The following is a 27,942-nucleotide window of genomic DNA, read 5'->3' as shown; positions in this document are numbered from 1 at the left end:
AGCCAGGCACTGTGTTTGGCACCCAGAATACAAAGACAAGAGGGTAACATTGTCTGCCACCAAGGAGCATGCATTCTGTTGGAAGAACTAACTTGTCCACGTTTCAGTATATGGAAATTAATTACATAAATACAACCAATGAAAATAGAAACTTCAGAGTGGGATCCATGACTAACCACTCTGTGAATGAGTTGCTTTTGGTATGAAAGGGATTCAAATATGGCCTAGACCTTTCCCATACATCTCACTAGTGGAAAACCTTAATGCAGACTATAATTATAACTCCGAGAGTCACTGTTTGAGCTTTAATGGTTTTAGAATAATGCAAGTGGCAGCAGCCCTTCTCCCAACAATGCACATAGTAGAAGCATCTGCTGGAGGTGCTACAAGGTTACTCTCACTTTGGGCCCAGATTTTGGTGCTCCTCCCTTTCCCCAGAGAGAACCTGCCACTTCTACTCTGTGTATCTTGTCTGTATCATTTTTTTGTACAGTCTCTCCTATGAAAACATAAGTTCCTTTTCTTTGTATCCCCTGTGCTTACCAAAGTGCCTGGCAAATAGTAAGCATTTAAGAAATGCTCACTGACTAATTGGGGCCTCACTGCAAAGCCCATTAATGCTCCCTCCTGCCCCATTGTATCTGAGAGCTAGAGAGGGACCATTAGTGATGAAACATGGGAACGGCTACCTATGGGCGGCTCTCTTCGGAGGGTTTGCTCTTTATCCTGAGGCCAGGATCCTAATCTAGAGAGATGATCCTAAAATTTTGGCCACACCTCCCAAAGCCGAGTGGGGGACTCAGTGTCTTGGAGAAGAACTCCAGTGAGAGGATGGAGGCAGGGCGATACATCCCACAGCATGATGGGATTTGTCAGCCTCTAAGATAGAATCAAGAACCTAACCAAGAAGGAAAGGAGACGGGTAGGCAGAGAGTGAAAAGAAGAGGAGGTACCTGGGGAGGACCCATTTCTTCAGCCATGGCAAGTCTGACCTCTTCTGCGTCTGCCATTCTGAGCCTCGCCACTTGGCTGGCTCTTTGGAATCTGTTAGTAGGACTTACTTTTCCTTGTGGCTGAAGCATATTTCTTTGGGGAAGAAAAGAACAAGCATCTTCCAAACAAGTCATTTTTGAAAAATATGGCGATTCTGTGTAATTATTTCCCCATGTAGATCTACATTCTTTTCCCTCTAAGAATTTTTATTTTCTTATTATATTATTATAGCTAATACTAGGACAACTCTGACCCAAATTCTGACATACTGACCCTCTGGCTCCCTGCTCTTTACCGCCCCCGCAACATCTGCATGCACGTGTGCTTATATGTGCATGCTCCATCTCCCTCTCTCTCTCTCTCTCTCTCTCTCCCTCTCCCTCTCCCTCTCCCTCTCCCTCTCCCTCTCCCTCTCCCTCTCCCTCTCCCTCTCCCTCTCCCTCTCCTCTCTCTCTCTCTCTCTCTCTCTCTCTCTCTCTCTCTCTCTCTCTCTCTCTCTCTCTCTCTCTCTCTCTCTCTCTCTCTCTCTCTCTCTCTCTCTCACCTTCCTCCCTCCTCTGCCTCTCTGTCTGTCTGTCTGTCTGTCTCTTCTCATGCTTATTTCCTCTGCCTAGAATACCTCCCCTTCCCCCTCTACCTACCCATTTCCCCCCTAACCTTGAAGGCCCAGTTCCCACAGCGTCTCCCTCAATCCTATGTGAATGCTTTCAGGCTGAGGCTGATCCTCCCTCTGACCTACCTTTTGCCATTCACTGTGGACCCTGTGTTAGAACTAGATTTGAAGTCAGTGGATTTGAGTGGATTCAGATCTTGGCTTTGGTATTTACCTGCGTTGTGACCTCATGTAAGCTTGGGCCTCAGTCTCCCCATTTAGATGAAGGGGCTGGACTGAGGGAGCTCCACGGCCCCCTCTGCTCCTCCATGGATAGAGAGGTCGGGTCTGCAGCTTATCCAGTCCACATGTGAACAGCAGTTGCCCCCACAATATCCCCCACAATCTAGCTCCTCAGTCCAGCCACCAGTAATGCCTTCTGGCCCGTGCCTGCTACATCAGATTTAAATTGACATCTGCAGCTCCCAGCCCTTGTTCTGCCCGCTGAGGCCAAGCAGAGACACCTAATCCATGAGCTCCTGGCCAGATTCTGATTGCTCACAGTGGTTGTGATGCCGCCACACTCTCCCAAGTTTTGTTCTCTCCAGGCCACACATCCTTCGTTCTTTCAGCTGTAGGGTACCGGAGGCCTCTGTGCTCCTGCATTTTCTTTGCTTATCTCGTCAACATTTGTAATTCTTCAGCTTTTTGTTGTTCAGTCATTTCATTTGTATCTCATGCCGTATGATCCCATTTGGGGTTTTGGCAAAAATCTTGGACTAGTTTGCCATTTCCTTCTCCAGCTCATTTTATAAACGAGGAAACTGAGGCAAACAAGGTTAAGTGACTTGCCCAGGGTCAAACAGCAAGTAAATGTCTGAGGCTGGATTTGAGCTCAGACCCTCTTGACTCTAGGTCTATTATTCAATCTACTGCACCACCCAGGTGCCCCATACTTCAAATGGTGTAAGGTTTGAAGGGTAAACAAATCCACTTCTGCGCATTGCTCCATCCCATGCTTACTTTGTGACTTTGGAGAGTTCCCTTCCATGGACCTCTCCTTCCTCATTTCTAAGTTGAGGAACTTGGATTCAGTGATCACTGGGAGCTCTTTCCAGCTCAAACAGTCTGAACTGAGTAAGGAAGTCAAAAGAAGTTATCTTCTTTTCCCACCTTTCCCACCTCTGATACCAGCAGAGTGATCTTAGGCAAGTCACTGGACTCCTTGGGCCTCCATTTCCTTAATTGTAAAATGAAGGTGGCCTTAGCTTGATACCCCTCCCCCTCCTACATGTTGGATGGAATGCCCGTTCTTGGACAGTTTATTATTTCGAGGACCCTTTCGGCTTACTGTATCAGGAGACTTTGGTCTACTTCATGGAATTGACGTTCGCCATTTTTCTTCCCGCAGTTCTTGGAGCCCCTCACAGTTTGCCTCATCTGGTGAACCCATCCATCACCCCCGCGATTTTGCAGTTGAACAAAATACACCAGGTAAGGTCCAGTCCTGCCATCTCCCTGGCCTGGGAACTCTGGGTGTTTCATCTCCTCTCACCAAGCCTGCTGGACAAAGTTTGGGTGGAGTTTCAGAGAGGAGATAAGCGTCCCCCAGCCAGTGTGTGGCAGAGGCGCACGGAGTCTTCCCACGTCCTGCTGCCCAGCACACCGGCTGTAGCGGAACTAAGTAACCTCCCACTTCTGGCTTTAACTCTGATTTGTCACACACCGCCCAAGTTCCCAGGAACTCTCAACGATAAAGTCATGAAAGAACTTGAACCCAGCCCCTCCTGGCTCTGGTGCTGGCTCCATCCATGAACCACCTGGCTGCCTCTCAAGTCCCAGCTACAGGATTCCACCACGACTTCTCCATCCTCCCTACCTTAGAATGGGTCGTCGGGGGCATCCTGGTTCCCCTCGGGCTGTGGGGCTGTTGTCTCCCTTTCCTGACCCACTGAAATGTCACCGATCCATAAGCTCCCCTTGGCCGGGGCGCCGGGGGGCGGCCACTGTGGGGAGGGGGCGCGGGGGGCGGATAGTCCTCGGGGGCGCCGGGGCACACCAGTGGGGCGCTGGCCTCTCGGCGGGATGCCTGGCTCAGCTCTCTTTCCCGTCGTTTTTTTAGCAGAACTCAGTTCTGAGCAATGCCTCTCGTTTGTTGCTTCAGAATCTCTCTTACTTACACCTGGCCCAGCAGCAGCTGATGAAGATAGAGAACATCCAGACGAACAGTGTAAGTGGAGCCTTCCCCCAGCCTGGCCCTGCTTGCCCTTTCCTCCCAGCTGCCCGTGGGGGAGGGGGCTCCTCTTAGGCAGCCCAGTGCCCCCCCCCCCCATCCCAGCCTTGAGGCTCACCATCTCGGTACTGCACTCGGCACTCCCAACCTAAGGGACGGACCAGCTGCAGCTTCCTGTGGCAGGAATTGCAGACACGAGGCACCTCCCAGCCCCCAGGTTGGCCAGGCTGGGAGGAGGAGAGGTGTTTAACGGTTTTCCTCTTTTGTAGAAGCCCGGATTACTGGGGGAGCCCCCTGCCATGGTCCTTCCAACGGCCCTTGGAGCAGGGGCAGCACCGCCACTGAAGTCGGAGTTGGGACTCCGGGGAGAGGAACATAAAAGTAAGTGGCGGCCCTTTGCCTGCCTCAGTGTGGTTTGAGTTCTCCAGGAAGGTCGGGTGTGAGAGTGGAAGATCAGGGGGTGACCCTTCACTTCTCTTCCTTTAAGAGAGCTTCATGGGGAGACCATCAGGAAAGCTTGAGTTCCAATCCAGCCTCAGACACTTCCTCGCTAGGAGACCGTGGGCAAGTCCCTTAGCCTCCCTGTTCCTCAGGGTCCTCACCTGTAAAGTGGGAATAATAATGATTGCGCCCACTTCACAGGGTTCTGGTGAGGCTCCAGCGAGAGGCTACGCAGAAGATGTTTTGTAAACGTTAAAAGGCTCCGTAACTAGCCGTTATTTGGTTTTTGAGGAACACAAACTCTAAAATCCTGAAGTTCTGCCCCGGGGCAGGGGACGGAGGCTGAGGTGATGGGCTTGAAGGCAGACGTTTGCAGGCCAGGCAGAGGGATGGTGTCTCCGGGTCACTTCCAGGCTCCAGGATCAACCACCGAATCTTAGACAGCCCTGCAGCCTGCCCACTCTGCAGGACAATTGCAGCCTGCCCTGGGTTCCATATTGCAGTTTTTGCTGGTCATTCCCTCGACATAATGGACCATCAGAGGAAGAGGAGGGATTACCAAGTGTTTCTGGACAGCCCCCTGGATGTCCCTCAGACCTCTCATGTCTGAAACAGGGACTCGTGGCCCCCCCAACTTCCTCCTCATCTCAGTCTCCTTCTTTCTGGGAGATTTCCAGGGCGCCGCCATCATTCCTGTCAGCAGAGGCAAATCCCGTCTCGATTTCTTTCTTCCATGAAGGTGCCCTGAACTCCCTCCTAGCTGTCCAGCCCATTCCACCCCCTGCCTGCCTGCCTCTGCCTGGAGCGCCCCCTGCCCAAGCCAAGAGGCCGTTTGTCCTCTTCTCTCCCTTTTGGAACGCCCAGCTTTGGCTCACCTCTTACGGGCATCCGAGGTGCCTCTACGGTGATGCTGGTCACCTTCCAAAACAACTTTCTTGACTCAAATGGATTTGGGATATACAACAATGAATAATAATAGCCAGCATTTCCATAGCACTTGAAGGCTTTCAAAGCACATATATCATTTGGCCCTCACAGGAACCCCAGATGGTATGTGCTGCTATTATCCCCCTATTGCAGTTGAGGAAACTGAGGCAGAAAGCAATTAAGTGACTTACCTAAGGTCACACAGCTAATAAGTGTCTGGGGTTAGACTTGAACTCAGGTCTTTTGGCCTCACAGGACAAATGCTTTAGGCACTGTGGCAGCTCCTGGTCATCCAGTGCAGAGCACTCGTAGAGATCACCACCTGTTGGTGCCTGTGGCTGCTGAATGACCCATCGATGGCTTCCCACGACTTCCCCAGAGTGGGCTTCTCCCGATCTACTCCTGAAGTCAGGAGGGGCAGCCCTGCTCCTGGCTGGTTGCCTGGCGCTGCTCAAGCTCACTGTGTGTCCTTTCAGTGGTTTTATTTGCTAAAATGTTTGCACGTTGTTTCCCCCACAACAACGTGAGCCCAAGAGCAGGTTCATGGCTGTCTTTTCCCCAGCCCGGGGCCCTGCTGCAGCCATCGTAGGCAATTAGTAGATGCTTCAAAGAAGGATGGAAGAGCCTTTAATGCAGACAGGCTTGAAGGGCTCCTGTCAGAGCCGCGGAGCCCCCGGAGCGCTTCTCATGAAAGGCTCCCCTTTGTCGCTGCTCTCAGCTGACCGCTGCCTCTCTGGTCTCTCACAGCCGCCGCCGGGCTCTTGCCGTTCTTCCCAAATCAGCACGTGGTGGGCCCAAGCCATCCTCAGGACAAGCCATCCGCCGCGCTGGGATCAGCAGAAGGAGCCGCCTCGGGGCTGCAGACATACCTTCCGGGCTTCACAAATCCTCCGGCCGGAGGCTCGGCGCCGGGTCAGCCCAGACAGGCGAGCCAGCCCAAAGCCAGCGAAGCGAGTTCAGGGGTAAGAGAGCGAGAAGCCGCGTGGCCTCTGCCGTGGCCCCGTGGAGGCAGCAGCAGCCTCGCCTCCCCTCGTCTGAGCCGGAGCTTTACCTTCTTATCAGTTTGATTTCAGAAGATCGTCCTCGTCCAGCCACAGAGATCGAGGGAGGCCCCCCGAGGGAGGCAGCCTCTCTCCGGCTCTGGGTGGCAGCCGCAGCTACGTCGCTGCAGTCCTAATGCGGCTCGTGCGCTTGGAGCCTGCAGGCGCGGCGCAGCTGGTGCTGCGTAGAGAGGAGGGCTCTGAGGGCTCCCCTCATGCCGGTCACAGAGCTGTCACGGGCTTCGCCTTGTTCCTGGCCGGAAGGATCTTCCCCTCATTGAGTGCCGCCGCACAGACTTTCTTTGCCAGCCTGGCATACACAGTGTAGCCTATAGTACATAGAGAGTGTATAGACTTTCAGCAATTCACATATAGAAAGAGGAATCACTGAAAATCTCTGCGCTATCTATGTGACATAGGCTACACTGTGTATGCCAGGCTGGCAAAGAAAGTCTGTGCGGCACAGACTGTGTGTGACGTGCAACGAGGGAGAGACTCACTTTTAAAATCATTTTATTCTTATTATTATGCAAAACCCACTTGCACATGGATCCTTGTTGTAGGAGCGCCAGCGGGTAAACCCAAACCCCAAGGAAGACCTTCAGGACACTGATGCGAAAGAGAGTCGCCTTTGATTGGGATCTGTCCGACTCCCGACAGTTCTTTCTCCCCACAAGTCTTTCAGTGTCCTCCCAGATCACTGCACGGCTGAGAGCCGCTAAGTTGTTGTCATTTTCTAAACCCTCCCCTTCTGTCTCAAAGTCAATACTGTGTATGGCCTCCAAGGCAGAAGAGTGGTCAGGGCTAGGCAATGGGGGTCAAGTGACTTGCCCAGGGTCACCCAGCTGGGAAGTGCCTGAGATCTCATTTGAACCCAGAACCTCCCATCTCTAGAGAGAGCAACCAAGTTTTCACAGCTGATCATCAGACAGTATTGTTATTACTGTGGACAGTGTCCTCGTGGTTCTGCTTGTTTCACTCTGCATCAGTTCTTGCAGATCTTTCAGTTTTTTCTGAAATCATCTTGCTGTCATTCCCTGAAATATACATACCTTTTAACATGAGTCCTTTTTGCAGTCATTGAATTTTTCTTTTTAGGTAGGCATTTATTTTCCAAAATCTTGTTTGAATAGTTATGTTCTGACCCTGTGAGACGGAGTAAGGAATAGAAGAGCTTAGAAAGCAGAAGGCCAGAGATGGAATTTTCCTTCATGTGATTATTTCTCTGTCTCTGCCTCTCTCTTTCTCGTTCTCTTTCTCTGGCTTTCTCTGTCTCTCTCCTTCTTTTCTCTCTGTCTCTCCCTCTCTGCCTGTCTCTATCTCTTTTTCTTTGTCTCTCCTTCTGTCTCTCCCTCTCTCTCTCTGTCTCTGTGTGTGTCTGTCTCTTTCTCTCTCATACACATGCGTGCATGCATGTGCACACAGACACACACTCTCCATCTTGTTCTTTGGACCTTGTATGACTTAAGTCCAGGTTTTGTGCCTATTAATAATAGTTTCAGGTGAATATAAAACAAGCCGTTTGGGTTTTTTAAGGCTCTGGAATGTGCCCTCCAATTGAAATGTGCGTTTATTTTACTTTTATAAATATTGATTTTTCTTAATAACTTCAGAATCTCTGTGGAATTTTGTTAATAGCTTGGTAAGATTTCCCAGCAGAGCTGCCACAGATGATACAATCTGCTGAAGCTGGCATTTGCTAAAACAGAGATGTCGATGTTCTCTCCGTCCGGAACAGGGCAGGTGTGGTTGCCTTGGCTGGGGAGTTCTCCCTGCCTGGGCTGTGGTCGGTGATTGCTTTCCTGTTCCCCTCCCTGTCAGTGTCCCCAGCTGCCCACCCGCCATCCCCTCAGCCTGGGCCCCATTTGACAGTGATGCCTCCAGAGCTTCCTTTAACGAAGTTATTCTGAGGTTTGGGATAAAACGTTCCAGCAAAATGACAGCAACGTGTTTTTTCAAGCTCCCAGCTCTGGCCTTTGCACAGAGTGGACACTAAGTAAATATTTGTTGAATTGGATTAAATTGCCTTGGTGGCACCTTCCACCCTGTTCCTTGTCCTGGGCCCTGATCATCGGCTTAACACTTAGAAAAGGAGAGCGTGATCAGCAGCCCCAAACGCAGAAAGCTGTGACAGCAAACTAACCTAATTTCCATTTTTGCAAGACATCCGTGACTCCTTAGGCAGGGGGCTTCCTCTCTCTGTCCCTCAGATGCCCCATCTGTAAAGTGGGGGATTTCATTGGATTAGATGACTCCTGGGCACTTTCTTTTTCATGTGATTTATTTTTATTTATTTCTGAACTGAAAATTTTAATTTAATTAATTAATTTAGAATAGTTTTCCATGGTTACAAGATTCATGTTCTTTCCCTCCCTTCTCCCCCCTCCCCTCTGTAGCCAACAAGCAATTCTCTGGGTTTGACATGTCATTGATCAAGACCTATTTCCATATTATTGATATTTGCACTAGAGTGATCGTTGCACTAGAGTCTGAATCCTCAATCCTGTCCCCGTCAACCCATGTGATCAAGCAGTGGTTTTTCTTGTGTTTCTGCTCCCACAGTTCTTCCTCTGGATGTGGATAGCGTCTTTCTCATAAGTTCCTCTGCATTGTCCTGGATCATTGCAGTGCTGCTAGTAGCAAAGTCAGTTACATTTGATTGTACCACAGTGTATCCATCTCTGTGTACAATGTTCTCCTGGTTCTGCTCCTCTCACTCTGCATCAATTCCTGGAGGTCTTTCCAGTTCACATGGAATCCCTCCAGTTCATTATTCCTTTGAGCACAATAGTATTACATCACCAGCATATACCACAGTGTGTTCAGCCATTCTCCAATTGAAGGACATCCCCTCATTTTCCAATTTTTGGCCACCACAAAGGACACAGCTATGAATATTCTTGTACAAGTCTTTTTCCTTATTATCTCTTTGGGGTACAGACCCAGCAGTGCTATGGCTGGATCAAAGGGCAGACAGTCTTTTATCGCCCTTTGGGCATAGTTCCTGGGAACTGCCTTGACTGAAAATCCTATGATCTTATGAACTGTAAAAGTGTAAGAGACCAAAATGCAGAACTTTTCATAGAAGAACAGCTTCAAGTCATTAAGTGACCACAGATTCTCAGTCTATTACACCAACACCAGAAAATGGGGGGCAATATTATCAACGTAACTGATTAAGTGTAGAAGAGATGCCCCCATGAAGCCTCCAGTCTGTGGGGTGACAAGACACCAACGCAATAAGTTCACTGGAGGTCTGTGGTGTCAAAATCTGGGGAAGGTCTTGAAAGGGCCCAGGGTGGAATTTGCTCTCTTATTCCGGAGGTAATAGAGAGGGAAAATGGAGGAAAGATAAAAGTTGGGCAAAGGTTCTACATTGACTATCCATTACACCCAGCCCATTCACTTCAAGCAGTAGTTCTTCCTCTTCCTTGTTTGAACTTTCTTGCCTCAGTCATTTTCAGGAAATGATCCAATTTGGGGTTTTCCTGACAGATCTTGGAGTGGTCTGCCATTTTCTTCTCCAGTTCATTGGACAGATGAGGAAACAGAGACAAGGAGAGTGAAGTGACTTGTCCAGGGTCACTCAGCTAGTCTGGGTCTGAGGCCAGGTTTGAACTCAAGAAGAGGATTCTTTCTGACTTCAACCTAGTGTTCTGTCAACTGCATCATCCAGTTGCCTCCTTCTCTCTTCAACAGAGGCTCAAAAAATGCGACAAAACCATACCAAAAAAGCTTTTAATTTTGATGTCCTTGTTATTTCTTACCAGCCTTAGCTGATTCCAGACTTTGGTATTACTTAGACTTTACTTATGCAACCATCCTTTTTTTTTTCTTCTTAGAATCAGTATAGGATAGAGGGAAGGGTAGGCAATGGGGAGTAAGTAACTTACCCAGGGTCACATAGTTAGAAAGTGTCAACGGCCAGATTTGAACCCAGAACTTCCCAAAGGGATTTACCTGGGAAGAAAACACTTGGACCAAAGGAAATGACAGTGGTTTTCAGGTATTTAAAGGAACAGCCTGAGAAAGCGGGCCACTAACCCAGAAGGATAAAACTAGATAGAGGAGATGCGGGACGGGACAGATTCAACTCAGTATATAAAAGAACTTTGTAACAAATAATGTGGACTCAAAATATAACAGTTTGTCTTGTGTAGGGAATGAGCTCCCTGTCAGCAGATGGGTTCAAGAAGGGGTGAGGTCACCAGCTCCAATCCTCCCTCTTTTCTTTCTGTTTATGTGCCCGTCGTCAGGACTTGTTTTCTCTCTGGGTCCTCATAAAGAACCCACTTTTCTTTCTTTCTTTCTTTCTTTTTGAAAACAGACAGTCTCTAAGAATCAGACTTCACTCTTGGGGGAACCACCGAAAGAGATCCGGCTCAGCACCAATCCGTACTTGAACTTGGCGAGCGTGTTGCCTGGGGTCTGTTTGCCAGGTAAGCAAAGAGCCCCCCATCAGCCTGCTTCCTACCCCTTAGCGACGTCCTTGAAAAGCTGCCCTCTCTGGGAGAGTCGTCGCTCATCCCAGATGCTGCAGATTCCCCGCACGTGGGTCGGCTGAAGCTTCGAGCACCGGTCAGCGACTGGTTTTGTCATTTGTAGACGTCAAACCAATACGGACCCTCATTAGGTGGGTCTTCCAACAAAAACAATCCCGGCACTCCCACCCGGACCATTTTCCTTCAGAGGGAAAATATTTTTCTTGTTGCAAACCATCTGCGACCGAAAGCTCAACGCTGTATCCTCCCAACAGTGTGGTGGCAGGTTAGCCCCCAGGGAATATCTGGTGACCCGTAGAGTCCCAGACGTACACGGTAACACTACATTTAGCTGGACAGCTGACTTACCTCAAGCCCAGTCAGGTCGAGCAGAGCAGAAATGAGCCAAAAAGAAGGGGACGGTGAGGAACTCGCCCTCATCTACTAAGTGCTCTCTCAAAAGCTCTTGTATTTTTTTTTTCTATCAAAGAAGTCCAATGGGCAGCTTGTAGGTTGAGAGCCAGGACTAGAGACAAGAGGGTCCTGGGTTCAAATGTGGTCTCAGACACTTGCCAGCCTTGTGAGTCACTGGAGCCAATCTACATGATTGATTCTGAGATGGAAGGTATGGATTAAAAAAAAAATAGAAGCCTGAGAGCCTTCCTCAAGGACTTATTGACTCCCCTTTTACATATATTTTTAACTGGTTGGTTATCTGATCTCTCTTCCTGCAGCAAACTAAAAAGGGTGGCCAAAATGACAGTTGAGAATTCAGGGAGAGACGTTAAAACTACTGCTGCGTGGCAGTCTGGATACAACAAACGATCATTTCTTACGAGTCAGAAAAAGATGAAGTGATCCTTATGGAATAGGAGTGATGCATTGTTAGGAGACTCTCACTTTGAAATGGTTAGAATCTCAAATTGGGAAGCCCACGGACTTGAGCGATTGCCTTGCAATAGAATTCCTCAGTAGACAGTGCCAGAGAAAGACGGTTCTTCTGTACTCCAGAAACCAGAGAACGCCCGCCATCTTGGACTTCTTCTACCAAAGCGGCACTCGCAGCCGCGACGAGGGGACCGTTTCTCTGTCCTCTGCTCGGGGCAGACTTCACATTTCCAAATCTGGACACAGTTGGGCAGTTGAGCAGTTAGGGAGACTCTGGAAGGGGGCCCCCAGGGAGGCGGAGGGCCTTGAGTCTGTGCCTTAAGGATTGGGCAAGGGACAAGGATGGTAGCCAGGAGGAGTGAAGGGTCAGGAGTCGAAGAAGATAGGACAGGTTTCCTGTGCAATAGGGATGGGGCTTGTCATTGGGCTTCTGGAGGGGGACTTCAGCACCGGGTGCAAGTGACCCTCTGGAAGCCAGTTTCAGCTTGATGTCAGGAAAGACTCCCTACCCACTAGCACTGCCCCAAAGTGGAATGCGCTGTCTCTGGAGGGCACTTTGTCAGGGACTTTGGGGGGGGTCATTTTGTGGCTGGGCTGGACTGGACGGTGGCCGGGGCTCCTTCTACACTCAAATGCTGTCATTCTGCTACTTTTAGAGGGCAGATCTGTGGTTCCCTCGTATTGGTCACTGATGAGCTCTGTGTAATTTAAAGAGAAGTTGACTGTAAGATGGCAGTTTCCTTTTCCAGTACAGTTACCCTCTGGCCCTGGGTTCGACAGTGTGCCACCCTCAGTAACGGGAGCCTGTTCATTTTGCTTTCAGCCCCAGTTGGAAGTAAAACCATGAGTGCTCTACCCCAGACTGGAATCACGAGCAACATACTGGATGCCATCTCTCAGGGAACCTCATCACAACATGCATTGGAAAATTACATTAATTATTCTCAGCAGTTTGGTGATTATTCACAGGTAAATAGCAGAAACCAGTTTTCTGACACTGGTGGAATCTAGGCTACGGGGATTGATAAATGTTTACTGAACACAGAGGCAGCATTGAGAGCTGGCCTGAAAGCCTGGGACCTGGGTTCAAGTCTCTCCTTAGAGACACATACAGCCCATACCACTCTGGGCAAGTCTCCTAACCTCTTGATGCTCTAGGCACTTTTCTAAGCCAACAGTTCTTAACCATGACCTTAAAAATATGTATTTTGCTACCTAATTGGCTTCCTTCCTAATCCCATGGCTTTTTATGGATGTATCTAAAGACAAGACTCTGAGAAGGGGTCCAGAGGCTTCACCAGACTGTCCCGGGGGCCCTGGCACCAGAAAGGTGAAGAACTCCTCTGAGTTCCTCTAAGACCCATCAGCTGCCATAGAGGAGATCATCTACCTTGGTAAGAGGAGAGTCCTCCCCTGGGAGTACCCTGGACCAAAGAAGTCAGAGCTGTGTCCACACAATCCCTTATTGCACGCTCAGTATCCAACACGATACTAAACCAAGAGGTATGAACCAGAGGAAGAACAAGGTGACCAGCCAGCCCCTATTCAGTGCATCCCGGGTGCCAGGCACTGTTTGGGGTGCTGGAAATACAGAGGAGAAAGTCAAGCCCGAGGAAGCTGTGTTTAGTTTGACATTTGGGGCATTCTGGGAGGCTCGAGGCATTCCTTTCTGTTGCCTCGGCTCGGCTGCTGTTTTTCCCAAGCTGGTGGTGCCCATCGCTGTTGCTCTTTTGGCAGTGTGGCATCTGTGGTGTTTCAGGCTTGGGGCTGCCGTTAGGCAAGATGAAGAGCCCTTGGGCAGCACTGCCCATCTCTCGAATCTCTGCTCTAGAAGGACGCGGGCTTCTAGAAGCTTAGGTAGAGAATGAGAGGCAGTGCATGAAGTTCTAGCCAGGACTGTGAGAGCCCGTGTGGATCTTGGGCATCATCCTGGCCAGCTCTTTCTACAGACGAAGAAACCGTCCCTGCAAAGTGCAGGGATCATGGAGCCTTCTTCGAGCTTCGACGAGAAATCAGGCCTGCCAAATCCCAGCAGTGTTCCAGCTAGACTGGCTTACCGTTCTCCTGTTCAGAAGAAAATCTAAAAATCTTTACTAAAATTTTAAAATTCAGGAATCACTTTATTCACTTTGAAGCAGGAAGAAAAGGAGGGAAAAAAGCCTTCCCAGATACCAAAGCTGGGTTGTGTCTTTTCCCTCCAATATGGCGGCCACCCATCCCCTGGAGCTAGAATCCCATTAGCCTTACTTTGCCATGTGTGGGGCCACTGAGAGTCTTAAATTAACCTGTTCTGATGGTCTCTCTGTGCCCAACTCTATCCCGGCTTTGGGAGCTGCATCTCCCAGCGATCCCCTCTCTGGGGAGACCTTTTCTAGCATTCCCTCTCCTTGTCTATCTGAACTCATACCCCGCCTCTTCCGTGGAAGCCCAGCCTGGCTGAGAACACAGCTTAACCATCACACTGCTTTCAAATAGCCTTGAGATAGGAGTGGGAAGTGGACCTGGGAACTCCCAGGGGGAAAAACCTCCTCCCTTGGATGCCCTGTGGCACCTTCCTTGAAATGTAAGCGTCTCCAAGAGCCACACGGAGCATTTTAAGAGTAAGGTGTCTGGGTTCACACAGCAAGACAGGACTTGAACCCACCACTCTTGGCTCTGAGACCCGCTTTTTGTGCTTCTCCACATAGCCTAAATGCGAGAAAATGGTTTAATCCAATGATTATAAGAAAACCTACTCCAACACCTCTGCATCTGGTCATTTACCACGGACAAGACTATTTTACTTGTCTTTTTCTGGATCCGCCATTTGGTCTTCACTGAATGTACTTTAATTGATGGTCAATGAGTTCTTTATCCTGGACTTATCACTGAGCTGGCCCAGAACACCGCTTTCCTTTACATACACGCGTGTGCTCTCACATACATGTACACACAGAAATGTTGTCCACGAGAGTGCGGTTGGTGCGCCAGACTTCAGCCTTCCTCCAAATTTCCTGTGGCACGTGGCACGGCGGGATTGTAAAGGACTGACCGGAACACAGAAGCCGCTTTCCCTATTTCCTACTCTCCCCAGTTGGTCTGTGGCCTCACGGTTTGCTTCGAGCTCCCTCTGTGCCTCTCCACTTGCGAAATAACGCCCGGGAGAGAAGTGAGCCAGGCTGGGGCCATCGTCTCTGCCGCTGTGCTCCTGGCTGCCGGAGCGGGATGACAGGTGGCCAGAGAAGGCGCACTCTAGAAGAAAGCTCTTGGGCACTTGCCTTTCCCCCAGGAAAACGGTCCCCTCGGCTTCCGGCCTAATGTAGCCTTCGGAATCCCCTGTATTTGTTGAAAGTGTGAATATCGTGGCTGTAAAATTGCAGTGATGTGTCTGTGTCAAGATTAAAGCTGGTTCTAACCAGAAAGCCTCCGCTGGCTTCTTAATGGTAAAGTTTATATAGCATTTCCATGTCTGCAGAGGGTTTTACGTTTGTGATTGTATTCGAGTGCCGATCAGGAAGCTGAGGCTGATAGAAGGTGATTTGCTCACAATCACAGAGCTTGGACAGAGCCGAGGTGGGATTTGAACCCATGGCTTCCCGACATCGAGCCCAGCCCTCTTGCCAGTACACCGGACCGTCTTCCCCTTCCAGGACTCAGAGCACAAAGCGGATGACCCTGGAGTTGTTGGCTCAGAATAACAACACGAAGCCCAGTGCCAAGCTCTGACATGTTCAAGATTGGCTGTTTCGAAGCATTTCAAAAACCAAAAATGAGAAGCAGATGGAATTTGTTTCATTTGTCAATTTTATGATACTTTCCCGCAATATTGCCAGCGTTCTGCTCAGAGCTGCTAATATGAGAGGAGGAGGAGATGAAGGCCCTGAAATAAAAAGTCACGTCAATGGCTTTCCGTATAATCCGTAACAAGAGCTACGGAGGAGATGGCTCCGAGGATGTCCCTCTCTGGTAATCAACCAAAAGATACAGAGAAGTGCCTCTTCTCTGCCAGGCGCTGTCCGAGGTGCTGGGAACAGAAAGCCCCAGTGCAGCAGGGCCTGCCCTCAAGAAGCTTACCTTCTAGTCTGCCGGATGAGGGTAGGCTCTAGCGTGGGGCTGCTTCTCTTCCCAAGCGATAATCCCTCAGCTTGAGCTGTGAGGTGCTTCAGAGCCCGTGCTTCGAGAGGCTTCTCTTCAAAGATGCCCGGGGCCAGAAGGCACTAGTTTTGGCCACTCAGGTGGGTAGGTTATGATCATCAGACATCTATAGGACCAGATCTCTTGGGTGAGAAGTTCCCTGCTTGGGTGAGAAGCCACCCCAGCGAGGTGGCTCAGTACATTCCCATTCCTAGAGACAAGAGGTCCTGAGTTCAAATCTGGCCTCAGACACTTCCTAGCTATGTGACACTGGGCAAATCACTTCACCCCCATTGCCTAGCCCTTACCGCTCTCCTGCCTTGGAACCCACACACAGAATTGATTCTGAGACAGAAGGTAAGGGTTAAAAAAAACATTCCCTGCTTTGCACGGGAATCAACATAATTCCTGGTGAAATAAGGATGTATTTATAGACATCACCTCCCAGAGTTTTAGTATTGGGAGAGTCAAATGCATTGACAAAAGCACAACATTTTGTACACCTAAAAAGGCTACACAATGCTAGTGATTACTACTACTACTATGACTACTACTACGACTACGACTACGACTACGACTACGACTACGACTACGACTACGACTACTAATTTTTAAAAAGGCTTGGTGAAAAAAATAGCCATGGACTTAAGAGAAAGAGTGCTATCCACAGTTAGAGGAAGAACTGTGGGAATAGACATACAGAAGAAAACCTCTGATTTATCACTTGTTTGTATGGGTATGTGATTTGGGGATTGGGTTTTAAAGGGTTACTCTTACAAAACTTGGAAATGGGTTCAAGCGATTATACATATACATATACATAGATCTGTATATATGTCAGTGGAATGGCTTGTCAGCTCCAGGAGGGGAGAGGGAGAAATCATGAATCATGGAAAAAAATTAAAAAATAAAAGATAAAAAGTAGCCCAAATGCTTTAAAGGCATCTAGAAGGATCAGAATTCAGAATTCCTGGAAGGCATGCTATGTCAATCAATGCAGCACATTAAAAAATTAATTCACAAGGCAAAAAAAATCCATAAAGGACAAAAATGTTTATTCCAAAGTAAAATAATAATAATTAAAAAGAGATCCAAGTGCTTGGTCTTTCCAGGCTTGAATCATTTTGAATGAATTATTTTAGGAATTGGGTTTGCTATAGATAATTCCAAATCCATCCTCTAATATCGATAGCAAATTAGGGATCATTTAGTTGTTAGCAATGGCTCCTTCAGTCTTGATTTTGGCTTTTCATTGGCTGGTCTTTTGATCCACCCGATGGAAGTTCTACTTCCTATTTGTATATCAGATTGGATTTCAGGACTCTGAAAGTGTCCTGAAGCCAGGAAGTGTGTCCTAAGATGAGGCTCAGAGAAGCTTAATATCTTGAAAAAGTAGTTGACTCACGGGCAGTTTGAGCTCCTCACTAGTCTTTTGCTGCCACCCAGTGGGTAAAGAAAAAGAGAATCATGCCATGTTCCAAAGTGTTCCCAAGATCAGGACAGCGAATGGAGGTGTCGGGAATGATCTTCTTTTAGCAGTGAGGAGGAAGTCACAGACGCTTCCCATTCCAGAAACAGTGATTAGAAAGTAGAGGTCATTGAGAGAAGAAATTCATGGTAAAAAAGTCACTATTTATGAACTCAAACATTTTCTGATATATTAATGATTCTAACAGAGGCAACGGGGTGAGGTGGACAGAGGGCTGACGATGAAGAGGGAAGCTTTGAGTTCAAATTGTATCTCTCTCACATGTGACCGTGGGTGGGACAATTGAGCTTCTCGGGGCCTCAGGTAACTAACGTGGGCTTCTTAATCTTTCTAAAATGATGGATCCCTTGGGCAATCTGGTGAAGCTTCTGGATCCCTTCTCAGAATGATCATTTTAAATGCATAAGATAAAATATTTAGGATTAGAAAAGAAATTATATAGAAAAAAGTTATAAAAATATATTTTAAAACCAAATTCAAGGGAACAGCTAGGTGTGGATGGTTCAGTACATTGAGAACCAGGCCTAAAGCTAGGAGGTCCTGGGTTCAAATGTGGCCTCAGATACTTCCTGGCTATATGACCCTGGATGAGTCACTTAACTTCTTTTGCCTGACCTTTACAACTCTTCTTCCTTGGAATGAATATGCGGACCTGGCATTCTGTGCACTACAGTGCCTCTTAGCTGCCCAACTAACCTCCATCTTCCCTAAATATCAGTGTGCTAAATAAAAAATCCCAGTCTGTAACTTGAATTTTTCTTATAACATCCACTTCTGTTTTCCCCTTCTGCAATTATTCTCTTGAAAAAAGCCTAATCATCAAGTCAAAATGAAGAAAAGAAAATCCTGACTTTCTCCCTTAGAGCAGGAAAAATAACACCCCTCCACACACACTTTTTTCCTGCTCCCTATACCCCCAGGCCACAACCGTAGCCTTACTGCCTAGTCTCTCAGACTGTAGTGATTTGGGGGAATGGAAGGATGGGTAAATTGTTTAAAAAGAATGATGAATCTCCTCCAACCATAATAGCAAAAGGAAGTAAATCCTTGCAAGAGTTTAATTTCATGAAGGAAGGAAGGAAGGAAGGAAGGAAGGAAGGAAGGAAGGAAGGAAGGAAGGAAGGAAGGAAGGAAGGAAGGAAGGGAGAGAGGGAAAGAGGGAAGGAGGGAAGGAAGGAAGGAAGGAAGGAAGGAAGGAAGGAAGGAAGGAAGGAAGGAAGGAAGGAAGGAAGGAAGGAAGGAAGGAAGGAAGGAAGGAAGGAAGGAAGGAAGGAAGGAGAGAGAAATCAACTTTCTTTTAGTCAAAGAGCAGCAGGAGAGGGTCCAGACACAAACAAAAAACTTGACATCGAATTTTATAGTTTGAATTAAGCAGTAGTAGCTGTGATGTTCAAGTTCCATCTCAAGAGTTGTACAAAGATAATTAGAGGAACAATATGAAGGGTTATTTTATTAGCATTACATACACCCTCTCAGCAGACATGATCCAAGAACGATGCCAGTAGAAAAACTCATGGCCTCAACCATTGGCAGAAGATGCCCAAAGTTTTGGAGATGAGGAAGAAAAACTGAAGATACTAATGGAAGGAGACAAAATCAGCATCATGGATAGTCATGAGACATAGTGGGACAAAAATTACACCTGGGAGGTGGTTCTGGATGGCCATGCCTTACTCCAAAGCAACTGGATAGGTCAGAACATTGTGGGTTGAGAAGATAAGTACATGGAAGAAGTCCAGCAACCAGAGCAATTGAACAGTGAAGGAAGAAGCAAAGGCAGTTTGATTATCTGAGTATGCTACAGACCACCTAGACAGAAAGGAGAATCAGATGAAAAGCTTGGCAAAATGGATCATAAGCCTGGCTCAGAGCATGGTGTGGTAGCAGTATTGTGAGTCTTTTCAGTAATATCCAACTCTTTGTGACCTTGTTTGGGTTTTTCTTGACAAAGACACTAGAGTGGTTTGCCATTTCTTCTCCAAATGAGGATTTTCAGTTATCTAGACATTTGCACTCTTAGAGTCTCTTCCCTTCCCTTCCCTTCCCTTCCCTTCCCTTCCCTTCCCTTCCCTTCCCTCCCCTCCCCTTCCCTTCCCTTCCCTCCCCTCCCCTTCCCTCCCCTCCTCTTCCCTTCCCTTCCCTCCTCTCCCCTCCCCTTCCCTTCCCTTCCATGTTCCCTCCCCTCCCCTTCCCTTCCCTCCCCTCCCCTTCGTTTCCCTCCCCTCCCCTCCCCTCCCCTCCTCTTCCCTTCCCTTCCCTTCCCTTCCCTTCTCTTCTCTTTTTCTGTGTCTTTGTCTCTCTGTTTCATTCTTTTTGTCTCTGCCTGTCTATCTTTTTCTGCCTCTGTCTATCATAACTTCTTCATTAACTTTAATGATAATTTGATCACCAGTAAGGGAATATTCCATTTTGGATTTGGTTCTTATGAGGAGAAATTATTTGTTTGGGAGAAAATGATGCAAAAATGTGGAGAAAGTGGCGGCTCTTTCCTAGGGCTTATGAGAGAGAAGAGAGGCCAGGAATATGTGACGCGCATCTTAACATCGAGAGAGCAGATTTCAAAGACTTCAGAAAAACAATAAGTGGGATCCAGGAACTAAAATTCTCTGCAGGAGGTGAACCCACGAGGAGCTGAACATCAGCAATCAAATTCTGAAGCCATAGTTCGGTCTTTCTCTTGTGCTTCAAGTGGCAAAAGGAAATAAATGACCAAACCACCTGCCTGCCCATTAGGAGTCCGGGGGGTGGGGGTGGGATTTGTTTTCCCCCGTTATCCCCGAGCAAAGAAATCTTACTAAGATAGCCTGGGCTGCCACCACCAAAGGGAAGCAATCTGAGATGGGATGATGTCAAGTCAGGGCCAAAGGGGACGGTTAAAGATTGCAATGGCAAGCTGCAAAATCAGGGTCATCTGACAAAGGAAAGTCAAAGACGATGAGAAGAGAGCCCAATCGTACCAGCTTGGGCTTCGTCTTCTTAAGTTGCTCCAAAGCTTTATCTTTACTGAATAGGATTTCTTTAAGATGTCTCAGTTCACAGATATGTGTTTGGCACACACACACACACACATATGCACACGCGCGCACTCACACACACACTCACACGGCAAACACACACGCACACACACACACACACACACACACACACACACACACGGCAAACACCTGTCCCTCAGTCAAAGCAAGTCCCTGTTTCCGTTGTGCTCAGAGAGGCAGAACCAGGATTGTTGCCAGCCTCGCCCCCTTCAAGTGGGCTGGACATGGACAGCGTGGCAGCAGGTGCCTCGAGCTTTTGTTAGCTCCCTCCAAAGAGGAGCTTTCCCCCTCCTCAGAGACTCTATTGAATTTCTGATTGAATTCGGTGAATGTCAAGTAGTGGCTGCAGAATCCGGGGTGATGGCGGGAGAGTTCATGACCACAGCCACGAAAGGAAACGGGAAATCCGGATCGAGACACCAGCCGGGAGCCGTCTGTTCCCATGGACTCGGATGGCCAGTTGCACTGCGCTCACTATAAGGGAAGGACTTGAAGAGGGCAGCAGAAAGAGCCCCGGATCAGGACCAAGTGCCACTCCGCTACTTACTCCCTCGGCATAGCCACGATCGTGGGCACGTCACTTAAGCCCACACACCTAGCACTTCCTGCGAGGGGGATGTTGTTATTCTCCCCATTTTGCAATTGAGGAAACTGAGGCAAACAGTGCTAAAGTGACTTGTCCAGGGTCACACAGTGTGTCTGAGGTCCAATTTGAACTCAGTTCTTTGTCTCCAGGCCCAGCACTCTACCACTAAGGCACCTAATATCCACTGTTCTATTATTGTTGTCTTAAGAAGCTGTTGTGTATAGAGTTATCCTCACTACACCAAAGCTGGGGCCCAGGAAGACCAGGGTCCGGGTGGTATTCTTGGAAGGACCTTTGCTAGCACAGCATTGCTCCCTCCTGTGTAGGATGGTTTTTTGAAGTGATTTCCTTTTTCTTTTTTAATGTATTCAAGCTTTTGGTTTTTGCATCACGTTCATTTTCAGATCCTTTTCTTCCTTCTTCCCAGAGAATAATTCTGTATGTAATATATATATATATATATATATATATATATATATATATATATATATATATATATATATAGAGAGAGAGAGAGAGAGAGAGAGAGAGAGAGAGAGAGAGAGAGAGAGAGAGAGAGAGTGAAGGGAGTGGACAGAGAAGAATGGGAGAGGGAAGAGAAGAGAGATAGAGAGGGGGGAAGGAGGAAGGGATAGAGGCAAGGAGGAGAGGAGAACAGAAGAGGAAGGAGGGAAGAGATGGAAGAAGAGAGAACAAGAAGGAGAGAGGAAAGCTAGAGATAGGGTTTGAGGAGGGGGAATGAGAAGATAAGAGGTAGAGGGGGATAGGAAGGAGGAGAAAGGGAGAGATGAAGGAGTGTAAAGAAAGGAAAGAAGAAAGGAAGGGAGGTAAGGAAGGAGGAGAGATGGTAAAAGGAGGAGAAAGGAGAAAGAGGGGGATGGAAGGGAGAAATGAGAGGGAAAGAGGAGAAAAGAGAAGGCAAGGGAAGGGAAAGGGAGAAAGAAGGATGGAAGAGAGGAGAAGGAAAGGGTGAGGGAAGAGGAAGCTAGAAAGGGGGAGGTGGAGAGATGGTACAATAAGAAGGAAAGAGGAGGTGATTGTCCTTTCCATCATCTCTTCCTCTCTGTAGTTTGTAGCCTGTGGGTTCCCAGAGTCCCCATGTGACTTTTACCTAGAGATTGTCTGTTGTGTTAAGGGAGGGGCGGTGAATTTCTGGGAGGAAAGTATCAGGTACTTCTTATGCCATTTTCCTCCCTGCATCTCAGATGAGAACAATGGGGGGAGCTGGCGAGGCCGGAGGGCAGGGGTCCAGTTTACACGTTTTCGATAAATGACAGGCTCGGACTTGAGACTTTCTTGGTTACTGTTCTTAATGGTTCCTTCCTTCCAGGTGTCATCCCCTTTAAGAAATGAAAAGAGAGGCTCCACATACCTCATTTCTGCCCCTGAAGGGAGCTCGGGGGAATTGGTTGACCAACATTCTCAGGGCACAGGAGGGTATTATGCAGAATCCTGCTTAAAGAAGAAACGCGTCTACTGAGGTTCCCTCCATTGGTCGATCTTCCCTTCTGCTCCACGTAGCTCATTTCCAGGACCTCTGCTGTTCATCGCTGCCTTAAAGTCGGCCAGACTAGCCATCTCCCTGAAAAACGGACCACCGTTCCCAGGAGGAACAGTGAGTGCTTCGCAGACGGCAGATTTGCCAAATGAAAAATAAGAAGCAATAATTTTAAAAAAGAAGACATCCACTGAGACCCATTTCCCGCTAGTATTAGATGCGTCCTAAGTAGCGTGTTACACTTCTCATAGGTGGCTGAGCTTAACAACGTTTCTTACTTTCTGACTGCAAAAACCAATGTTCCCATTCTGGTTTGGATCCAGTCTCTAATCATCTAAAGCAATAAAGAGGAAGCTCTTGTTTCCTGAGCCTTAGAAGGGTGGGTCTAATGACAGGTCGATTATTTTCCCCTTTTCTTTTCCCCTTGAAGCCAGTGTGCTTTCCAACGTGTTTTTGCTAGTTAGTTACCTTTGTAGGTATGAGATATCACAACGTAGCAGGAAAAGCTCTAGAGTCCAAAGACCTGAGTTCAAGTCTCAGCTACTTACTGTTACTTACCATTTGGTTGACTTTCGGCACACATAACTCTCCAAGCCCTAATTTCCTCATCTATAAAAGATTAAAAGTAGATAGATAAAAATCTATCCCTGACCTTTAAGGTTTCTTTGAGCTCCAAGTGTATGATCCTCTGAGCTTTGCTCAGAGGCATAAGAATGCATGCTCCAAGCAGCAGCCATGAGCTGGTTGCAAGAAAGCCTTCTGTGCAAAATGAAAAGTCTGGCACCCAATCACCTCTGCAGTCCAAAATCCATTTGGAGACGTACTGATAGTTGGATTGTTTGGTAGAAGATGGCGGCTACCCATAGCTTTATTTCCTTGGTAGCTATTTTCCTTTGACAGTATGAGGATTATTTTGCATTTCCCACATCACTTTATTTTTTACTTACACGTGTGCAAAACAACTAAATAGACTAGAATCATTTTTCTTTCTTCACTGTAACTCATTTTAGGATGTTGTCGCCACTTCTTTTGGCTTGGGTAATCAAGTCCTCATTAAGAGGGCGCCATCTTGGATTTAAATAGCCCTGAGCAGCCTGGGGGGAGGCTTGCAGTGGCCAGTGGCCAGGAGTTTCCCTGCCCCTTAAAGAGCATTGCTGTTCACCACAGACTGTGGTTGGCAGAGGGTGCGAGGTTCTACCCCCAGCTTCCTAACAGAGAACAGAGGCCACGAGGCCATTCATTCCCTCACCCCAGTGACATTTGGAGGGCCATCATCTTCATTCTTCCAAAGCAGTTCCTTTCCTTCCTGTTGATGAACTAAGCTAGCATTTAGCAGACCTTCAGACACTATCCAAAAGCTAGTTCTTCTTCTCCTGAAGGAGTCTAATGTGCTACCAGTATTTATTACCTCTTTGGTCTTAAGGATCAAAGGAGATATTTCTAAAGCGCTTAGCACAGTGCTTGGCACATAGTAGGCGCTTAATAAATGCTTGTTTCCCCTCCCTCCCCCTCCAATATGTCTCCACCTTGATTAACACTCTTCAGGACAAATCCTGAGCTGTCCAGTACACTGGAAGTATGGCGGGAAGTGCCTGCAATCTACCAACTTTCCAAATGGGTTACTTTCAAATGGTGTAACTGAGAAAACAGACAGACATTGGGTTTGAAGGGTTCTAGTCTTTGGTGAGAGAGAATGAAAGGTGTCCTTGGCCATCAGTAAGACCGATGATGTTTGAGACTTGAGAAAAACGTGCCCTGCTTTCATGATGTCCTATATATGCTTGTGTATTCTGTAGAGAATTTTAATTTGCTTAACTTCCTGCCTAGCCCTTCTGTTCTCGATCGTTATCTCTTTAATTCCAGCATGCAGCCAAGTGCTTTGCACACAGTAGGCACTCAGTGCTTGTCGATTGATTGGACATTTTGAGAATTAAACCCGGGGGTAGTGACAGAGCACTTTCTAAGAACTCTTCAACTTGCAGCTGATTTTCCAAGTGACAGACTGGGATTAGATTCATGATTTCATTGATAAAGGGAATTCCCAAAGAGGAAACGTCCTCTCCCAGCACCTATGGCTGCAGGCTCAGCGCTGTGCCCAGGGTGGGTGCCCTGACAAGGATGATGGGCAGAGGACCCCGAGCACCAGGCATCCTGACGCTGAGGCTCGTCTGCCATCAACCCCATCATGCTTCCAGTCGCCTGTAGCCGTACACCCAGTGATCATTCAGCAACTAGCTCATGATGGGTCTGCGCCCCATGCTCTCCCTCCTCCTGTCCCTACCTCCCCCTTGAATGTTTAGGGTCCAGTAGCCCCTCTCGAGATAGGCGAACGGGAAAGCAAGGAAGGCAAACTTCCAAATCAGGGCTGTACCCGGCAGCCACCCAGATCCATAAGAGTTTGTCTTTGGAGTGGGCTGAAGCCCTAGTCTAAAACTCTTCATAGTTGGGGTTCCTGAGAATTTTTTATCCAGGCTCTTCCTATTGCTTGCTCCCACTATAATCAGGCCCATTATTGGGGGGAAGTGGGGGAAACCGTGAAAATTCTGTATGATAGTTATTTTTCTATGTAATCGAACTAAAATGCTCTGTTCATCTAATTCTTCATATTAAAAAGACACGTGCATGTCGAGTCTTTATTATATTTATTTGTATAAAGAGTAACAAAGTGCATATAGGTTGTACACAGGTTGACAAGTACAAGTGGGGGTAACAGTGGAACGTTCCACTACCTGCATAAGAAACTCACAAACATGGGTAAGGGTAGAAAATGAAGTCCTTTGCTCACGACACAAGTGGGAATAGCCTGGCAGCCTGCCTGCCTCGCTGCCAGCCCCGAATCGTTCCTCAAAGCACAGTCAAGAGAAGAAAGTGAAAAGTAATGTTGCCCTAGGACTATGGACTTTGGAATGATTCTTCCCACAGCCATTGCTGAAAACCCCTCGTGTTCACATTGGATTGGCAGCCCCAACATTTTAGTTGGCGAGCCAGCGATTGCCAAGCAATCCCCAAAGTTGGCACCTTTCAGCCAAAGGCGCGAGATCCAGGCAGGGAGATCCCCCAAGAGGTGATCTTCTAGTCATCTCGGCATCCATGGGCATGTTGCACATGGTGGGGTCTGGTCAACGTTCAGCAGCTCCCCCGCGTGACAATTGGCTCAGTGCCTATATCCATCACATAAAGGCATTTTGCTTTTTCAGCTTAAGTATAGGAACACCCTAAAGTAAATGCAGTTCAAACCATGTAGCTAAATGTTTCCAGGCAGCATATAAAACCAGCTTGACCTCGCATGTGTCAAAATCCCCAGCAATAATTTCTTTTTGTAGCAAAGTTTAAAAATAAAAAAGGTACATGTGCATTTTTACTTTTAAAAAAAGCATGAAGGGGCACCTAGGTAAGTCAATGAACAGAGCACCAGACCTAGAATCAGGAGGATCTGGGTTCAAATCTGGATGTAGACACTTCCTAACTACGTGCCCCATGGCAAATCATTTAATCTCAGTTGCCTGGCCCTTGCCCCTCTTCTGTCTTAGAATTGATACTGAGACAGAAGGGAAGGATTAAAAAAAAAGAATGAAAAGAAAAAAAGCCTATTAAGTGGTATCTGGGCTCTTCCAGCCTCTGCTGGCTAGGACATGTTGCTAACAAGGTCAATGCCATCCATCCAGTTCCCAAGTCAGAATCACATAGAAAGAGGTTCTGCCCAGTGGACACAGGCTGCATCTTTGGCCCGGCCAATCTTTTTACAGATGGTCATCACTGGATATCGGGGATCCAAGAAGATGATGGAGAGAAAGCTCAAAGCCAAGTCAGTAGAATTCCCTTCGTATACAGTCCATTGGTTTTTGACAGGGTTTGGTCCATTTGTCTAGACACTCCAAGTCCGTATGTACAAGGAACAGGAACTTGCTAAGCTTTTGCCTTGATTTGACAAGTCAGGAAAATGGACTCAATGAAAGCAAATAATTTGAGAGAGAATTTTGGCCAGGTCTCTCGTTTCCTGAAATAACTATTCTGGTGGTACGTTGTGCTACTAAAATCATCAGCAACCAGCAGCCCAGTGAAATGAGAGTCCCCCAACTTCAGTGGCTGGCGGTAGATGTCTTCCAATAAGAGGAGTGTTAAACCGTAGCTTTCTTCTCCTTCTAGCCATTCCATCCTCATCACTTCTAAAGAGCCATCCTTAGCATATTAAGCACCTCCGCACACAGCAGGCACCCGATAGAGCTTTTATGAACAAATGACCAGGTTTGGGGAGAAGAGAAGCACTCCCAATTTTCCCCCAAGAGCCCCCACCCCCCATTTGAGCTTAGGTACTTGACGTCTAGAGACGGCCAACTGCCAACGGTTAGGTGATAAAAACAAAAGAATGCTTTTTTTGGAGGCTCGAACCCCAACATTTAGCAGAGTGCCTGGCCCACGGGAGGCACTTAAACAATGTCTGCCGGATGGGTTCTATTTGATGAGGGCTTCAAATCCGTTGATGAGCTCCTGAAATGTTGTTCGACTGGTCGGTTGGTACTCCCAGCATTTCTTCATTAGTTGGTACACCTGTAAAAAGAGCCATCGCAAAATTAGATGCGGGATTGGGTTTGATTTTTTAAATGAATTTTAAAAAAGAACGAATGTCAGGAGTCAGAAAATAGGTCCCTTAGAAGAGACGGGCGAGCATCCGGCAGGAAGCGGCCACGCTCAACAAGCAGCATCACCCGTCCTCCGCGCCCTCCACCTGCAAGCAGTCACTTTTGACGGGAGGGCATCAAAAGCGAGTGATCAAATTCCAGGCTGTTCAGGTCTCGTTTCCATCCTCCCCCGATTCCCACTGCCCGATCGGAGCCCAAATCCCCAGTGACGCCAGTGTGGCCTCAGCGTAAAACTGAAGGCTACAGAAAGTGAATATACGTCATCACACCGCCTTTGGAGCCTATTTAAAGGCAGAAGCAAGTGTGGATGAGCAGAATTGTGGCTGAAAGTGTGGAGGGACTTTCCCCCTCACGGCGAGGAACTCTGTCTCCAAAGGAGCGCCCTTCCTCTCCTCGTGTCCCTGCTCTCCCCCCCCAGGACCCTCCCCGGGGCCCAGAGCGGAGCCCCTCACTGTGCCCCTCGTGGATGCCCCACGGATACCTCTTCTGGGCAGTTCTGTGGGCACGGCAGACGCTTTCCTTCCTTTAGTGCCCGCACAAGCCGGGTGACAGTCATCTGGCCTTGAGTGGGACCGATCATCTTCAAGAACATCTGTGCGAAACAAAACATCCAAGCGTTGGCCCTCGCTCTCCTTGAGGAGAAACAGTCATCCGGGGCCGCTTTCCTGGGCTGGGTACGGAGGGCCATCGCCAGTCTGGGCCATCTTCTCTTTTCCCTCTTTCCCTCCCACCCCTCTGCTGCTGCTGCTACTGTTTACTAGTATGATGACGACGACTAGGTAGCCTTTATATAGCTCTCTAAAGTCTGAAAAGTGTCTTATAAATGTTGTTGAGCCTCACAGCAACCCTGGAAGGTGGGTGCTATCATTATTATTCTCATGTTACAGATGAGGAAACTGAGGCACCCTTCTGACTTCCCAACATATCCCTGGCCATTCCACAAACAAAACAATTCATCGATTGGCTCTGGGCATTCTCTCTAGCCA

The 27,942-nt window shown here is 47.9% G+C and overlaps 2 protein-coding genes across 12 annotated transcripts in view; one reads left to right on the top strand and one right to left on the bottom strand.

Annotated features, from left to right (window-relative positions):
• The window catches only part of RAVER2 (ribonucleoprotein, PTB binding 2), an 87,362-nt gene extending 62,417 nt beyond the window's left edge, over positions 1–24,945 (top strand). The window contains exons 6-12 of one of the 6 annotated variants that reach the window (XM_056815020.1): positions 2,994–3,079; positions 3,711–3,815; positions 4,088–4,199; positions 5,934–6,148; positions 10,554–10,665; positions 12,419–12,564; positions 22,149–24,945. In XM_056815020.1, the coding sequence (XP_056670998.1) occupies positions 2,994–3,079; positions 3,711–3,815; positions 4,088–4,199; positions 5,934–6,148; positions 10,554–10,665; positions 12,419–12,564; positions 22,149–22,298 (926 nt within the window). In that variant the 3' untranslated portion in view covers positions 22,299–24,945. Of the gene's footprint in view, positions 1–2,993; positions 3,080–3,707; positions 3,816–4,087; positions 4,200–5,933; positions 6,149–10,553; positions 10,666–12,418; positions 12,565–22,148 lie in introns of all 6 variants that reach the window. The other 5 variants (XM_056815021.1, XM_007480463.2, XM_056815022.1 and 2 more) reach the window with 5 other exon arrangements.
• Positions 24,942–27,942, bottom strand: part of JAK1 (Janus kinase 1) — a 154,106-nt gene continuing 151,105 nt past the window's right edge. For all 6 annotated transcript variants that reach the window (XM_056815019.1, XM_056815014.1, XM_056815017.1 and 3 more), the window contains 2 exons: positions 27,438–27,548; positions 24,942–26,864 (listed from right to left, as the gene is read on the bottom strand). In XM_056815019.1, coding sequence (XP_056670997.1) covers positions 26,769–26,864; positions 27,438–27,548 — 207 coding nt within the window. In that variant the 3' untranslated portion in view covers positions 24,942–26,768. The remainder of the gene's footprint in view (positions 26,865–27,437; positions 27,549–27,942) is intronic.

Source organism: Monodelphis domestica, chromosome 2 (assembly GCF_027887165.1).
Source record: "Monodelphis domestica isolate mMonDom1 chromosome 2, mMonDom1.pri, whole genome shotgun sequence".
Classification (NCBI taxonomy): Eukaryota; Metazoa; Chordata; class Mammalia; order Didelphimorphia; family Didelphidae; genus Monodelphis; species Monodelphis domestica.
Note: the sequence above shows the minus strand (reverse complement) of the source record. Positions and strands in the feature narration are given on the sequence as shown.